Source organism: Aptenodytes patagonicus, chromosome 5 (assembly GCF_965638725.1).
Source record: "Aptenodytes patagonicus chromosome 5, bAptPat1.pri.cur, whole genome shotgun sequence".
NCBI lineage: Eukaryota > Metazoa > Chordata > Aves > Sphenisciformes > Spheniscidae > Aptenodytes > Aptenodytes patagonicus.
Window position 1 is genome coordinate 70238557 of NC_134953.1, and position 17952 is coordinate 70256508.

At 40.8% G+C, this 17952-nt stretch overlaps 1 protein-coding gene across 1 annotated transcript in view; it reads left to right on the forward strand.

The window, feature by feature from the left end:
- The window catches only part of ST6GALNAC5 (ST6 N-acetylgalactosaminide alpha-2,6-sialyltransferase 5), a 72472-nt gene extending 54750 nt beyond the window's left edge, over window positions 1-17722 (forward strand). The window contains exons 3-5 of the mRNA XM_076340421.1: window positions 3475-3884; window positions 9255-9362; window positions 16785-17722. Of these exons, the coding sequence (XP_076196536.1) occupies window positions 3475-3884; window positions 9255-9362; window positions 16785-17016 (750 nt within the window). The 3' untranslated portion in view covers window positions 17017-17722. The remainder of the gene's footprint in view (window positions 1-3474; window positions 3885-9254; window positions 9363-16784) is intronic.
- Window positions 17723-17952: the final 230 nt, after the last annotated feature.

The following is a 17952-nucleotide window of genomic DNA, read 5'->3' on the forward strand; positions in this document are numbered from 1 at the left end:
GTTGCCAGGAGTCAGTTTGGCCCATGATATTTAGAGCAGTGCAAGGTTGCACTCATTTGTTATGGCCACCGAGGTGCTGTTATGGGGTTTACCAGAACCTAGCAAGGTTCACCTGCTCCCTTCATTCCCTTGGGATAGCCCATCTATCCCAGAAAAGCACCAGTTGATTTTGCCATCTTCTGGGGTTCTAGCACTGTAAGCTTGCTGTCTTGTAACCTCTTCTCTCTCTCTCTCCCTCCATATGTATTTTCAGGTGGCTGGAACTGAGAGGTAATTTGGGCAATTTATTTGGCTGAAACTTGTCTCGTTCACTAAGTGCCCTGAGTATTGATACGACTGACTTGTGTTGTAGAAGTAGCCACATGCTCTGCCATGTTGTGCAAGGCACTGTATATGCACATGAAAATGTGGCTGCTTTTTGACAATGGGTACCATTAAATGTCAGCAGCTTTTACATGCATTATATGTTACATTTCAAGATAATTAATACAGATGCCATAAAACTCACCTACCTCTCACCCTATCCCTTTTCTGGGCATTTTGAAGCAAGGCTCATGAAGTAAGGGTTGCATCACCTACCTAAAATAAAACTCATATGTCATGGGTTTGCTTTTTTTTGGTTTGCCTTTTTTTGTCCAAATGTCACTGTAATAATTACCGTAACAGAGAGCTTTCTGTGGAGTTAATGTTCTTCTGGCTTAATGGCCCCTGGTTATTCTCAGGCCATCAACTTTTCCCAGCTGGTCATCAATCCCAAAGAACTGCCTTGTGCCTCCATTATTATTGCTTAAGTAGATGACATTTCTGGTACAACCGCTGCCTCCCAATGAGATGATATTACATCCAATAGCTTTTTTTCCCCCTTGCTTTCAATGTTGTCAAAGCATTATAAACAGCTGGTACAAGACTGTTGTGGCTGTTGGCTGTGAATTCCTCTGACAATTTTTAGGTGCGAGTTTTGTAGATTTCGACTGAAAGAATCTGAGTGAGGTGACTGAAAAATGACTTGCCCGGAGCAGCTACATGGGCTCAGCTCCCATGCATCATTCAAGAAGTAGCTGGGCAATACCTGAATGTTTCAGTCTAAAGACTTTTTCCCAGAAGGAACAGTTTTCAAACAAGATCTGGGACAGATGTTTTGGGGGGGGTGTTAATGTTTATCATCTAGCAAATGTTGACATCCCCTCTCTCACCCTCCTCCCCACCTTTCCACAGCTCCACTGATGGTCGCCCTTGTTTCCTAACAATTAATGGATTCTCTGGCAGACTTTTAAAAGAAACAAGTAAGTTGTAGCTCAGTAGGCCAGAAACCAGCAGAGATTGTTTAGGTGACAATGTCTTGCTATGTGGATATTCAAACCCACGTGAGTTAACATTGGTGCTGAATACATTTCCTTTAACCTCATTAGCACTTCATCTTGTTTTCCCAAGCATGATCGTGGAGCAGCTAGTTCACCTTAGAGCCTTTTGCTAGGTAATTCATCAAAGTGGCAGATGAAAGCTTAAAGGAAAATGCATGTAAATACTGCATTAGGAACCTTGGCTCACAAAGGCATGAACATTTCTACCCATATCATTAGCTCTGGATTACAGTCCATGTATGTGAAAGAAAAGGGACTTTGTTGTTTGAGGATGATGGAGATACAAAGCTTACTGGTTGTATCATTATGCAAATTTTATAGTTCAGTTATTTTGTCTTTAATTAAAAAGCACTTCATCATTCATTAGCTATTCTCATAGAAAAAAAGCTCAGACTGCAACAACTTATTACCTTCAAAATTAAAAAACAAGTTACTAAAGTAAAATACCCTCTTCAAATGAGAGGGGCCAAAACATTTCCAAACAGCAGATTGAGATTATCTCAAACCTAGGCTATGTCTTCTTTTCAGCTTTAGAGTTTTAAGCTGTGCCTCACAGCACGCCAATTTAGTCATTTGATTCCTATATACATGTGGTTGATACTAAGTGTAATTATACGTCATCACAACTTCTCCTCATTGCTAGTAAACCCACCAAGTTTACACCTGGAGACATGCTAGCTATGTTTGTAATGGCATGAACAATGAGTTGCCACGGAGAACACAGGGTTTGATCTCAAGGTGCTGAGGCCCTCATTGTCAAAGATGGGTTTAGGTTGCTAGCGCTCTTCAGAGCCAATGAATACTGCCCCCTCTGTGGTATACTACAGGATCAGGCCAGTGCCACCGTGCAGGAGATGACTGCTCTCAGCATGTTGTGTGTCTGATTTGGAGCCTCTGGAATTAAACAAGCCTGCTACTCACCAGGAAGGTACTGGAATGCCATTCTTTATGGTTAGCAATGAAAATAAAATTCTGATAGACAACCTTAGAGAAGAAGGTCAGTAGATCAAAATGCTCATGAACCAAAATGGCCTTCCAAGGAACTTCCGACTGGTGAGCAACCAGTTTAGTTTGTTTGCCTTTTTTTTGCAAAGAAATGGTAAGATACACGCTCTGTATGTTCTATAATCTGATGTTACTGGTCTTAAATGCTACAAGATACTGTTTCATGGAGGGCCACGGAGGCACTCTGTCAAACAGTCTTTACCTCCCAGTTTATTGTATTCTTGTTAGAAATTAGCACTTTGTGGATACTGTTAACCCTTTGCCCCTTTTTAGTTCTCATGCTGAGTAGCAAATACACTTACATACTCCTCTTACTGATACCTATATTGGTGGCATACTTCAGTAATATGATTTATAATGCATTTTCATTTTCATGAAAGCTTGTTTTACTCTCTTGATTCCATTAGGTTCAGACACTCGCTGAACAGGCACCTCCTGTTCCATTTTACTGTGTAACTTTTAAACATGACCTGACAAGCTAGAAAAAGTTCAGTGTACTAACTCAGTGTCATGTAAAATATACACAGACATTAATGACCAGCTCTGACTGCTGAACCACAAAGGAGGTACAAGAGCATTGCAGTGGTTATGGCACCAACTTGGAGATCGCGTGGAAGAATTGGACCAAGGTATAACACTTCCCTTAGCAAAATGTCCTGACCCCAAGGTTGAAAGCTATTCACACCTGTGCTTATGAGGACTTACAATTGATTATTTCCTGCAAAAATCGGAAGAGGAAGAATCAAAAATACTCCAATTATAGCTCATTTATGGCAAGTGGAAGAAGTACAATCCTATGCAGCTGGGAATAGTATAGAAGCTGTTGTGATTACTGTGTATGATGCAGCAGTGGAAAGGAGGATTTAAACAGTGGACTTAACTCCACAGAGGAACTTTAAGGGCTATACACCTATGTCTCATTTTCCCCATCTACAAAAAGTACAGGTAATGTGTCCCCAGTTATTTGGGAAGACTGCTGGGTGAGATTTATATAAAGTCCTCTTGAGATTTTTGCTGTAAAATATGCCGTGAACATGTAAAATATAGTTATCATATAGTGAATGGGAAGATGTTTACAGCTAATTTTGAAGTATGTATGTCTTTGCAGCCTTTAAAAATGCACTGCAAGAGCTGTGCGTTGGTAACCAGCTCTGGACACCTTCTGGGAAGTAAACAAGGTGACAGAATCGACGAGACAGAGTGCGTAATACGAATGAATGATGCACCTACTCGAGGTTATGGAAAAGATGTTGGAAACAAAACAAGCCTTCGAGTCATTGCACACTCCAGTATTCAGAGGATTTTGCGAAATCGCAACGAACTCTTAAATATGAGCCACGGTGCTGTGTTTATCTTCTGGGGTCCTAGCAGCTACATGAGGAGAGATGGTAAAGGCTTGGTGTATAATAACCTGCAGCTGATGAATCAGATACTGCCTCAATTAAAAGCATATATGATTTCTCGCCACAAGATGCTTCAATTTGATGACCTTTTTAAACGGGAAACTGGGAAAGACAGGTGAGAACTTCAATGGATACATTTGGGGGATGTCATACAGTAGTAAAATAATGTAGTTTATATATAGCAATTTCAGATCTGCTCAGAGTGACCACCACCCCCATTAAATTCTCTGCCTCATGAGTTGTAATGTGGTATGACATGCCAAATAACATCACTTGTAACATAAGAAAAAATATGCATCAAAATAATTTGTATGGCGTATTGCCTCATCAACTTAGAATACCAGAATCTGGACGTACTGTTTATACGGCCAAGGAGGCAGGAGCTGTTTAAATCTCACTTTTCGGTAATACACCTGAAAGTTTTTTTACTGATTCTGAAAAATCAGAGTGGATAGGTTATGCTTTCTTATAGAGGAAATGCCACCATTCATTGAATTATCATAGCTGTTTATTGAATTTAAGCATTCTTGGAACACTGCAGCTGTAAAGCTTCTTGTAAAACAAATAAACATTAGTCATACATTAGGTGTTTCAGAACAGTTCATCTTGTATTTCCAACTGGGAAAAGGAAAGTTGTTACGATAGTTACACCTTCATGAGACTGTTTATGACTTGTAGGCTGATCTTCCAATCAAATTTTTAATAAGTGACCCACTGCAGGACTTGAGCGTTTTCACATACAATGTTTGAAAATGGGCATTTAAACCAAAGACTTCCTAGCAAGAAATACATTTATTTTTAATGAACTCCGATTTTTTACTTATTAAATATGCTGCTGTAAAAATGGAACAGGGTCCCCACTTAGGTACAAATGAAGAGGTAGGCGTATTGTGCAGTAACTCATGGTGAGATTTTCTAGCTTCACAAATATTACACATACGCACCAAAGCTTGGAGCTGAGCTCGATCCTCTTGTGAACAGGGAGGACTCAAGAGCACAGACTTTGTTTTCTGGGCTGCAGAACCTGTGTTAGAGGAAACTGTTATATCGTCTTAGCTGATGGCGACTGTATCTGCTTTGCATTTGCTGCCTTTGTCTGTCATACCCCACGTGGTTTGCTCACAGAACTCTGTTCAGTTATAGTGGATCAAACTACGTATCTAAGTTCTTGATTGACTCACACTAACACTAGAGCACACAGTAACTTGGTCAGTTTCTTAACCATTAAAGATCCTTTCCTCTTCTTCCTCAAATTGGTGCTTTGAGTCTCTGCCAGAGACTCTGCCTCTGCCAGAACGAGAAGGAAGCATAACAAGGGGAGATACCCTGCCAATTCTGATGCGTTACTGTCTTTTCTGGGTTTGTTCACCCAGAGTAGAGTGAAGTGAGAATGTGAATTAAGCATTTGAACCCTTCAGGAAAAGTGCAAAGGATTATCTGGCTGCCCAGTATTTACAAAGGCATGAAAGTTAACAAAGCTGTAGTTGCACTGAAACGTGAGCCACCATCAGCCCTAAGGGTCAGACCCTGTACACAAGGAATGCACGCTGCCACCTCCTTTCCTGCCTTACTCTTTAAGACCACAGGCAGTCACCAGTTTTGAGGAACAGTTTACCCCCCCTGCTTCAGTCTGGCCAGTTCTGCCATGGGGAGTTAGGGTCCCACTCCTTTCCTGACACTTGCTGTGCAATTTCAGGCAAGCTGCTCTTTCTGGTTCTGCATCACCCATCCAGAGCAGGAGGCCTATAGCTGTGCATGTGATGAAAGCATTTCTTTTTCTGCTCAGGCACCAGGCTCAGTCTTGGCTCCTGAGATATTCTCAAGGCGTCTGAGACATTAATGACATTATAACAAGTTTGTAGTGGACTCAGTCATGGGCACCCTGAACTCCCAGTGTGAATCAAGAGCACTTGGATGCTAGGAAAATTCAGCCTCATGAACAGGTCCTGTTGCTTTTAAGAAATTGCAGGCTCTGCTGTGTATGAACCGCTCCTTTAGAGGGCACGTACAGCATACTTGAAGGACTAAGAAGATTACAACGGGAGATGAAAATAAATGAATAGGCAGCACAGAAAAAGAGAGGGAAGATGAAAAGAAACATGGGTAGGAAGGAATCTGTAAGGGAAGAAAATTTATGTAGCTGTGGGGGCAGGAGCAGAACATTGTACAGCCCAGAATGTTGCTGTTCCCTGGGAGGTTTCTGCTGAGCTCTTGACATTAGTGCCTGCAAAAAACAAAGGAGGGAGAGAGAAGCGTGATTGCAAGGTTGCAATAATCAAACCATTCATTTCTGTCTTGAAAATGATGAAAAAAAAGGTAATTGGATGTATTGTGCTTTTAGAAAAAAAGCTGATTTTGAAATGAAGGGAAACCTTCAGAAAACATTACCAGTTAAATAGTATGGTGAATGACAAAGGCTGCAGAGCAATATACTTGGTATTATAAAGTAACTGTACTTGAAAATAACTTTATAATTGAATAAGGGTACATGAAGAAAATATGATTCAGAACCAATATTATAGTAATTAGATAAAGGAAGCATAAATGAAATAACTGCAGGAAGAGTATTTCCATAGAGATTATAAATGAGATTTTGGTGGAGCAGAAAGGCCTTTAACTGTAATTTAGTGTGCACTACAGAATTATCAGCACAGTGTGTTAGTTCATCGTATAAAAGAATATCTGATAATTTCCCCTAATAAGCACATGACAGTTCTTCATATTCTTTCATTACAGCTGATTAGGTATAAAACCAATATTCTTTTGTCGGACTCTTGTTCAGATCTTTTATGAAAAGGCAAGACACTGTAACCCTGTTTCTATATTGCTGTCCTACAGACGTGGTATTTAAAGACACCAAAGTGATACTTCAGAAAGTTTTTAAATCTTTATTTCGTTGTGTAGCTTTTAAGCTAGTTTATTTAAATTCAGTTATTCTCCTATTTATTGCAAACACTAAATTACAGCATAAGTGTGTGCAAGCAAAAAGAAAACTAACCCAGCAGACAGCCTAGCTAGGTTGCCGGACCTGTGCAAAGCCATGGTCTAGCTATAACTGCTCCCTCAGTTTTGGAATCTAAGGTCTTAGGCACCTCAAACAGTGGCCTTGTGCAAGCTCCAAAGTACTCCTAGCCTGACCGTGTTCCTGAATTCCTAGCGATTCATAGGCTCAGAAACTTTCAAGTGGCAGGAAAGCAAATTTTTTAGGCTTTTCCCTAGCTTTCCCTTTCCTAATAATCTTGAGCCAAAAATTATTATTTACTGTTTTGTATTGTTGCAGTGCCTGAAGGCCTCTGCTGAGCTTATGACCCAGCTATGACATTGTGACAAATTGCACCACCCCTCCCCAAACTTAAGTGCAAATTCATAAAATAAATAAGGCCACGTAATTGGAACTAAAGAGATGCTTAAATCATGTTATTCTCCAAATGCTAGCTTAGCCTGAAAGTCTGTATGTTAGGAGCAGTAAAAACGTACGTTTTGGGAGTTCATATATTACCAGGTGACCCACAAAGGACAGGACAAATTACCTAGGCTCCCCAGCATCCTTCAGGCATTTTTGGTTAAAGAATTCCCTTATGTTTAGAAGTGCCTTTTAAGCAGCCGGCATTGATACCACCACTTTTTTTTTTCTTTGCAATAGTCTAATTTACTGAGGAAATGGGAAACCTTGGTACAAGGCAATGACAATGACAATTGCCTCAATCTGACAGTGCTCAAAACATCTCCCTCCTGCTGCCCTGTAGGTGACCTACTTGGAACCAACTTGTTCGGCATTAGCTTGGGAAGCTGCATGGTGGGCTCTTGCTTGCTGAATTACATATTAGTGATTGCTGGCACTTGCTTGCAGCGGCTGTTGTGGCTTCGGGTCCCTGCTTCCAGGACTGTTGTGCATTCTGGGTAAATTGCAAAAATTTAACTGCAAAAGATGGCCTTGGAACTGGGGTCAGGACCTGGGATTCCCAGGTGACTGCTCTGATAAGAACCCCATGTTCTCTGCTGTGCTTTTTTGGGAGTCACAAAATTTCGCAGGTGTCAGGCAGATGTAGGTGTGGTGTAATGGGGTTAATGTAGGTTCCATGTTAGTACAACCTGATGCAGCACACGAGCCGTCCAAGAGCCTGTGCTTGCTCTCGCGGTACCTCAGCTTTAGTAAGAGATGAAAGGAGAGTCAGTCATAGTGACAGGCTGTCCTCAGAAATCTGAGGCCTTTTTGGGACACAGATGACAAGCTTGAACTTCTTCCTGCAGGACTTACCTAGCTGAGTGAGGAGCCATTAGGGAGACCTGCTCTCTCCTTAACAGTATTTGAAGGGAGACCTTTGAGTGAACTTGTTTTCTCTGGAGCAAATACCCGACTATGCGCCTCCATTTCTTGGTCCTGTAGGGGTGCCCCTAAATATGCCTTTACGACACCTTTAAGACGTGCTCCTCACTGGCATTTCATTGACTCTCCTGTTCCAAGACTGCCAGCTCTCCCCAGGCATAGGGACAGTGCAGGAACTTAACACAGGACTGGGAGTTCCAGTGCATGCGCTAGGCAACCAGAACCACTGTAGCACCCAGCTCTTACACACTAAACAGCAATGACAAGAAAATGCTAGAAAGAGGAAATATGACTGTTGCCATTTTGCAGATAAGAACCTGTGATACACCAAAATTTAAGCACAGCTTGTAAATCTCTTACATCTGTAAGCAGTTACACGGAGCTATCTCCTATTTTGCACACATAATGCTGGGCTCAGTTGTGCTTCTTTTAAAGATTTCTCCCAGCCTGCAGAGAAGGCCAGGAAAGGAGCTGCCTTAGAGGGCTCCCTTGCAGCACTGTCGCTCATAGTCAAAGGTCCCACCAGGCAGGGATGGGACTTAGGGCAGGCAGAGGGGTAGCACCTAGGATGGTTTCCCAGGCTGGCTAAGGGATAGGCATAGCTGCAGCTAAGAGGTTCCTGCCAGCAGTCACAGTGAGTGGCTGGGGACTTGTAGAAACCAAATCATGGGCGGGGTGGGAGGAAAGATGGTTAGACCAAGCACTTGAGGCCAGACCTCGCTCCAGCAGGCAGGCTCCTCTGTATGCTCTGGGAGGCAGCATTTTAAGCAGCCCTCTGGATCACGGGGGATGAAGTGCTCTTCCTGAGCACTTAGTGTGTAAGCTCCATTAGGTGATTATAGATGTGTATAGATTACTAGCAGAAGAATATAAATATAGGACATGAAGTTTCAGTCACTTAAGGTAAACTTACCAAAAGGTCAGCTAAATATTAACATTGCTGTGCCCAAAATCAATTACAGCAAGGGCAGTTTCTGCATAGATTAGTCTACTGACAGAAGACACTAGCAAAATCATTAAAAGATAAATGAGCAAAGTAGTCTTAGTTGCCCAATTTTCATAACCCTTCACAAGAATGAAAAAAATGCCCAGAAATTGCTTCAGATATCTCAAGAATTATTTGTCAGCCTAGAAACTTAATTATGTTTTTGCTTTCAGGAAGATATCCAACACTTGGCTTAGCACGGGCTGGTTCACAATGACTATCGCATTAGAGCTCTGTGACAGGATAAATGTTTATGGCATGGTGCCACCGGATTTCTGCAGGTAGGATTTTTTTTGGAACCGTTACTAGCCAACAAGGTTGAACGTTACAGATAAATATCTGAATCTTTTAAATTTTTTTCTCTGCAACATGTCTTCAGTCTTCTTAAAGCAATTAATTAACAAGTCCCAAGATCTGATTCTGAAAACAACAAACAGCATTTAATTATGTTATATAAAATATTTAAAAATTTTGTTTGTAGTATGGGAGAATTAATCCATCTTGTTGGTTTCTTTTAGTCTCTGAATATTTATCAGCTAAAAGTAATGCAATAATTGGCATGAAATTAATCTGAAAAAAGGAGTACTGGAAAACATTACTTTTAATTTGTTTTTAAAGTTCCCCCTGGTTAATAGACGAAGGGAGTTCTCACAGTGACCAGTTTCTAAATTGAACTTTCCACGCAACTCAAATTAAGGTGGTTGTATCTGTCACATGAATCCCAATCTTCTAGTAAACTATCTTCCTAAGTAATACCCCCAGAATTTGGACCTGCAGAATAGATGATCAGTCCTGTAATCACCCGTTTTGGTCATGCAGGGTGTGGGCCACAAGTGGTAGAAGCAGCACCACAAATTCTGTCAGTGGAAGCTATGTGACCCCTTCACGGTGTTTTATAAAGTAACAGCATGTGTACATTTTACAGCTACGTTGTGCCTCCAGCCATATTCAGGACACAGGCCCAAGGTGCTGGTAAAGGTTTCCTACTATGGATCAGTGATAGAGGGAAACAGTCTTCAGGACTTCTGGTTCTGGACCAAAATCACCTTAGCCACATGACGCAAAGCACTGATCCAGTGTAAATTCATACAAATTTGTTTTACATCAGCAATCTTTATGCTGACTTCAGTATCACCTGTCCATCCATTACTAGGCCTAGCACTCTGGCCTTTCAGAAAAATGTGGTCATATGCCCACACCTAGTCCTGATCCCATTTGCACTGTTAGGTGACCCAGCAATGCACAGAGCTGGTACTGGCAGTCCGGAATGATGGCATCAGTGTCGCGTTTCATCACCTGCTCACGAATAACTTTCACTAAGAAGTACTTGCTTGAATTTTCTGTTGCAAATTTAGTGATCTCCCTGAAGTCTAGTTCATTGACTAATTCAAGACGCCTTTCAGGGGCAAGGGGAGCAAGGCTGCAGTGACAGGTTAGCTCATCTATCAAAGAACAGGACTGCTCTGATTTTCTTCTGAGCGCTGAAAAAGACCATTCCGGAATCTGCATTTGTCCTGGGCACATAGTAGAAATCCCTGAAGAAATTACCATATAAAATGTCAACACTAAATTCCACTTTGTAAGAATTTCTACAAATTATAACAAAACACTGATGATAAATGCTGTGATGTACTGCCAGATTTCATCATGAATTCTCCAAGGAAAATAACAAACTAGATCAGATGTTCCAGACAACATAAATACCTTCCACAGCACAGCATTTCAGTTACCCTGTCATTTCAGTTGGCCAAGACACACTTCTTCAGTTTCTCTAAGTGGCTGGTCTGTCTCACTCCAGAAGTGGCTGTATTCCAGTGGCACATGGAAGTAATTCTTAAATAAACTGATGATCTAAAAATGCAGAAGACAGCAATTCACCGAAAAGCAATGCTCAGTCCTAACTTTTCAGGCAAAGTCAGATTAGTTTAGATACATATACTTAATTTAGAAAAACCCAACTGTTTCCAAGAGAGGCTAACATTGTCACCGAGACCGTATGAAAGCTTTCATAGAATTGATACACTGAAATCAAATGGATATAATATTAAATTGTAATACAACAAAGGCTGTAATCAATCCTACCATTGATAGATGTAATAATGCTTACAGCCTGCATAAAAAAATCTTAACGTAAAGGTACACTTACCTGGTCGTAAAAAAGGAAAAGGTCATTTCTTAATCAAAAGAATATAAAGTGTCTTCACTTCAGGTTTATTCCCCACATGATAAAGGCAACAACTGTAGTTGCCATGCCTGGAAGAAGCTATCCATGAAGATCTATGAAAGGAACCTCTTGCCATAAATACAATTAACCTTCTTAGTTTGCTCTTCAGCCACTCGTTAAGAAGTTAAACAGTGCTTCCTTTCAAAGAAATTAGACAACAAAATAGACTAGCAGAAATAAAGAAATACTTCGTAATTTTAAGCCTTATTTCCTGGTTTTCAGTCAGACAAAATACAAATCTACCATTAAAAAAAGAAAAAACAAAACAAAAAAACAATGAAAAAACCCACCCTACCTCTCTCATGTGTGTGCAAGATGGTACAGGTACTCTATATAGGCACTTAGTTGCTGTGCAACTAAAGAATCATTAAGATTAAAAAACACTCTTATTTCTATTCAGAGTTAATATCACCAAATTTACAACTTCAGCAGATAATCCATTATTTTTTAAGTATTAATTTGTGGAGTAAGTAATGAGTGTGGGTGATCACTGTCATGGAACTAAATTAGTATCACATCTGTAACGTGAAGGACATCTCAAAGGTATCGTGAGTATCGTACTGTTGATTCTGCTACAAATTATTAGCTTAAGATCATTAACCAAATTGCTTCCTACCCATGCAGGAAAAATAGTCTAGTGAGGAGTCTGGAGTACAGACTAAAAGATTTGTCACTATTAATTGCAACAACGTGTTTTAGATTCATTCCTGTTTACTTTCACTGGACATTGATTTTGTTATAGCTGAACTGGAATTGGTGACCTGATTATTATAAATTTCTAGTACTTTACAGCAATATGTAATATCGAATCCCTTTGCTACCGATTTATGCTGTAGTAAGGGTTAATGGTTTTGGTATTGCTCTCATGCTGTTAAATACATCTGACTTGCACATTCTAGAATAAGATGAAAGCTTGTGCTTCCACGCACATTGCAAAGATTTTGGAGAGTGTGTGCACCTCTCATTCTTTTGTCACAAGACAGACAAGCCATTTTGCTGTATTTTTTCCAGTGCCCAGGGATCCAATCCTAGCCTTTGCTGGAACAAACTAGCACCCCAGATGGGAAGCATTTCCCTCTCTGAGCTCCCTTTGGCAGCCTGCCGTATGCACAGGACTCACTCCTGAACTGGGACATCAAGGATTTTCCTCTTGCCTCCCTACATCAGCAGCCAGATTGTGGTGCACAGATAGCACCACAGTTCCTGAAGGCACTGCAGTAATGCTGCTGCTTTTCTTTGTGGCTGCTCAGCAGCATCGGTAGGAAGGACACAGACAAGCCTTAATGCAGTTTGCAGTAACTCCAGTCCCTGGAGTATCGGCAGCAGTGAGAGGTTGGTTCCTTGCAGATATCTCTGGGTACTCATGCACACAAGGAAAACTCAGGGTGTTGGTGAGAAGAGCCCTCGTCTTCATGGGCCTTCTGGAACTCACAGAAACTTAAAGCTTAATTCTGAGCCTTATTTTAACTACTATGAATAATTTTTGCTCCAATTATCAAGCCAGATCATTTTCCTATAACAATCCTCATTTGACTGCCAGGCCATTTCCCATCTGTGATGATTTGCCTGAAAATCATCTGAAAAAGCATTTGAAATCCTTTAATTTATTCCTTTGGGTAGAGCTTTTAAATCTAGTGTTTTCTTACCTCCCTCTCTCCACTTTCAATTGCTTTAAATCAAGTGCAAAGAAACAATTGTTGCTAGTTACGTTTCCTGGGGCTTATGAGGGGCTAGATGGAAGAAGGGGTGCTCACAGGATTGTAAACTGTATGGGAGATAGTCATGCCCTTTGGTCCATACGCCTGGATCTCACCTCATTACCTTAATAACCATAATGAAACGCATAAATGGTTTGGAAAACAGGGCTAGTATGGAGGTCAAGGAAATGGGATCCTGGGAATAGAACGCAAAAAATTATGCAGAAATCTTCAGTGTCCTGGCACAGCACCTTGCCCATCACTCAACATGTTAATGAGACTTTATTCACCCTTCAAAATAGGAATTATTTTACAAAGCGTGTGAGTACATATAGTTTTAGTGGGTTGATTTATAACGGCTCTTCATTGGTAAAGGAAGAGGTTGACCAGAACGTGATATGGGATGGCCTTGTTCTGCCTTGTTTCTTTTGAGGCAAACACCGTTTGCTGTATTCAGCTTCCGCTGTGGGTGGATACCATCTGTGGGAAACAGTAGATGACTGACATTGGGTACAAGCACTTAGACGGTTGCTGTGCTGGCAGGCTATTAGGCAGGAAATATAGTATATTTTACAGAGGAACTTTCCTAGATTCCTCCCAGCTGTGATATTAATATGCATGCAAAGTCTGACAAAATACTGATTAATGTCCAGTATCAGTCAGTGATAAAACAGCATCTGTTTTAATGTTAATAAATGAGGTGGCAAGCAATTTCCGTATAGAAATTACTCATGCATTTCATTTGCTGGTGACACAAGCTAATTGCAGAGTTAGAAGATAACACAGTACAGTTAATTTGGGTTATGGTATAGTTACTCAAGCCAGAGTTCAAATCCAAACCTTACTAGCATGCAATCTAGGGGAATCCAGAACTCCCATGAAAGGAGAAAGACTTCAGACAAAACCTCCTAGGTACCTAACTGCCTTTCAGAGTTCCTAAATCCAAAATACGACATTTGGAATTTAGCCTCAAAGCCTCAGTCAGCTGCAGAGTAGTCTTGGAGAGGTCCAAAGCCACCAGCGTTTTCATTTTTGCATTGAATTCACCTCCAGTTCAGCCGGTAGACCTGCACACAAGCCTTGACAGCACCCATCAGGGGATGCCTGAACCCAGCAGGGTGCCTGGACTGCGCTCCTCTGCCTCTCTCGCCTGCCAGGCCCTGTGCAGCAGATGTTTCTGGACTGTTTCTGACGGGACGTTGCACAAAATACAGTGACCCATTACAGCCTGGAGCTAAGGGCATCCACTTAGGATACTCTGGTGTTAGCTTCAGAGCCTTTGCTGTAATGGAGAATCCCTGTCTTCAAAAGGGAAATCCATTGCTAAAATATCCACTGGTAGAATACTGGTAACGTAAGAGATAGAGCAGTTACTGGGAGGTACAGGCTTCAAAATGTTGCTTCAAAGAGGTAAAAGAAGAGTGTAAACCTAGGTAAATACTAAGTTAGCAGAATGAGGGAGAAGAAAGGGGATCACTATCAAGCCTTCTCTCCTTCCTCTCTCCATCTGATCCACCTGCCCCCTGTACCTGTATACTTTGGGTTTTGTGTGGAGAAAGAAATGACCAGCGTTCCTGTAGATCCTCTGTGAGAAATCCGATTCCAGTTATCATCCATTGCTAATTTCAGCGTACAGCAAAGGAATAGGGAAGAGACATACAGCAATCAATTTCCTGCTTTTTGCTCTTCCAGTTCATGTTCTGCAAACCCAACTCAGGCCTTCATAAAAAAAGGGGTGGGGTGGGGCGGCAGAGGGAGGACCCCAACCAAATCTTCCCAGAGGTATCGGGGCCAGCAGCCTTGCAGGCTCACTTTGCAGTACTGGGCCCTTAGCAGTTAACTTATTTCCACTGTGACTGCATTTGTTCGAAGTCTGTTGGAGGTACGGTTTCAACTTTACTAATCCTAACTTTTAAAGCAGTAAATACCCACCAAGCAATAAAGGCTTACCCTCGAGAGCACAAGAATAAAAGCCAGATTCAGTGCAGAAAGGAAGAGCAGTCTAAATGAGAGGCAGACGCCTATTTGTTTAGTAGTTCTTAAGAAAAAATAAATCACATTAAAATGTATCCTGTTAGATTTACAGTAACCATACAAATGATTCATTTAAGAGATTATAATAAGAGGTCCAATGTATCAAAAAAGTATGTGAAAAATGAATTGAAGATTGAGATCTAATAGTTGTAGCTGAAAAAAAAAGTATTAAATTTCTATATGAAGGGTGTTTTTTACATTACAAATATGTTTTCTGTAGGTGAGGTATTGAAGGATTTCTTTTCACTCTCTTATGTGTTCCAGTGAGAATATATGATGTAAATTTAGAATCTGTCTTATTCTAGAAATGTAATTTTATTGTTATTCTGGTCTTGTAAGATTGATCACCGCGTTGTGTTACCAGGAAGCTAGATTGATTGAATTAAAACGTTAATCTAAGGTACAAATGGAAAGCAGCAGCAATATCATACATTACCACTGCATATACAATATGGATAATGGTAAAATAAGAAAAATTAGAGAATTGCGTCGGTGACAGAATTACACAGTAAAAATAACGACCAGGACAGAATACTGACAGATTGTGGATGCATTCAGTTGAAAGTGAGCTTAAATATTAGCTCTTCAAAATGAAAATAATCAACTCTGTATTAGAGCTGACAGCCCTGAATCTGCATGAGATTTCTTGCTCTCTACTAGGGTCCTGTTCAGCTCAGGCTTTAACATGGAGCAGTTCCAAGGCTTCACTAAATGGTAGTATTTGAATTAACTTTTCTGCCACTACAAAATAGTTTGTTGGTAGCAACTGTGGAGATCGGTACAACTGGGTTATTCTGTCTGGGACAGCTCTCTCTCTTTGAATTTATGACAGAGACGGTTGTATGAGTTCTTGTCAGCCCAAAATGCCTGTGCCCAAAGTAAAAACATAGTGGGTACAGTTTAATGCAGAGAATAAAACAAAAGGAGAATGAATCACTCTGGCTTATTAGAAGTATAATACAAATGTGTCTTTTACAGAATGTAACATCAAAACAGTGAGGTTAGAACTGCTAAAATGAACTCTATCCTAAATATCTAATTGGTCTTTGGCATATCCTATGCGTCACCTCACGAGTACTGCATCTCCTGCTGGTGAATGCCGATGGGCTCACAAGGTCAGAAGGATACTATGGGTGAACGGTTTTAATTTATAGATCAGATACATGAAAGTTGCCATTGTAAAATCAAAAAGAACTCATTTGTGCATCAGATGTTTGATTATAAACCCAGCAACAACAGACTGTATCACTGACCTGGCCTGCAGATAGGCTCATTGAAGTTGTGCACTCAGAACCTCGTGCCCCATGCTGGGAATGTTCAGCTGAGCTGATGTGACACAGATAAACCACCTCCCCTCTATCTTCCCCTTCCCTTTCTTCCCCCAGCTCAGTAAATACCTCTGCAAGGCTTTTTACAAATCACAATTTAGACAGAAATCTCTTTTAAGCAGTTTGCTTCAAATTTCAGAGTAGTAACACAGCCCTGCAGCACTCTCCCTTGTTTTTGAGCTACTGCTGTCCTTTATTTATCTGGGAGGAGGGGATTAAAGGAGAGCAATAGAAGGAGCAAAGAAAACACCTTTGCCCCATTCTGATGTATTAAATATGCAAGAAAAATACAGCTGCCTAGAAATTTGGTTTAACTGGGAGAAAAAGTGGATTTGAGCCCATCAGCTTAGTAAAGATAGCATCTTTTCAATCAGTAAAGAACAACATCTCGGGCTTCCATCTGTTTTCTTTCTTCCACAGGGATCCTAATCATCTTTCAGTACCTTATCATTATTATGAACCTTTGGGACCTGATGAATGCACAATGTACATTTCACACGAGCGGGGACGAAAGGGCAGTCACCATCGTTTCATCACAGAGAAACGAGTGTTTGAGAACTGGGCACGGACATTCAATATTCACTTTTTCCAACCAGACTGGAAACCAGAACCGCTCACTGTAAATCACCCTGAGATTAAACCGGTGGTCTGAGGGATGAACGCACAAGACCGCAATCACAGTCACCCACTGCGTCAGCCTTCGGGGTGTTGGACCTTCTGGGACAGCAAGGCAACCTAGAGGAGAAGGGCAACAGGATTTGCAGCTGATAACTGCAACAACAGTCAGGAAGTTACGATGAAGGAGCAGAGCGTATCGAAAGTACTTTCTGTCGAACTGTGTATTAATCAGTATATAGCCTCTTCTGGCCATCTGACTTCCTGTATGTGTATGTGATTTGTGAAAAACAACTTGAGTATCATTAACGGGATGGTTAATTCATTATGGTTTTTTAAAGTACAATGCCACTGAATTTTCATAGTGAAAACTTACGGTATTTATTTAATGGAGGTTTTTATGCAACCTAGGCTAGTATTTTTCTAATTCACAGTTATGTGGTTGTTTATCTTTCATAATCTTTCAAATCAAAAATTAATATTGCTGATGGTTTGAAAGGCCTAGCTTTTTATTTATAAAACTTGTTGGAAAATATGATTCTGTATAGCATGTAATTAATATTTGAGCTGGAAACGTTGCATTTCTTTTAAAAATTTTGGGCTCCGTTCCAGCCTGAAGCCTTTAACAGCAAGAACGGTCCCATGTGCAGATCTAGCTAACTTTACATTCTGACATCTCATGTTAATATGAAAAAGGTAGTGAAAATTCTGTTTGATATTAATGTGCATTTGCCGCTGTTCTTTCAAGCTGCTGTTTTTTCATTCGGGGTGGGAGAAAGGAGGGCGAAGTTTATCCAAAAAAATCACCGTCTATAGCAGCATGCTTTCAATGAAGAAGAGACCAGCTAAGGCTGGAGGGGCTGTGTTCTGTTTTGCCTCTTGTAGTCCTGCAAGAGGCTGAAGGAGCAACCCCTCCTGAGGCAACAGACCACAGACCAGGCAACAACGGCTTGAAACAACATGACCAAATTTC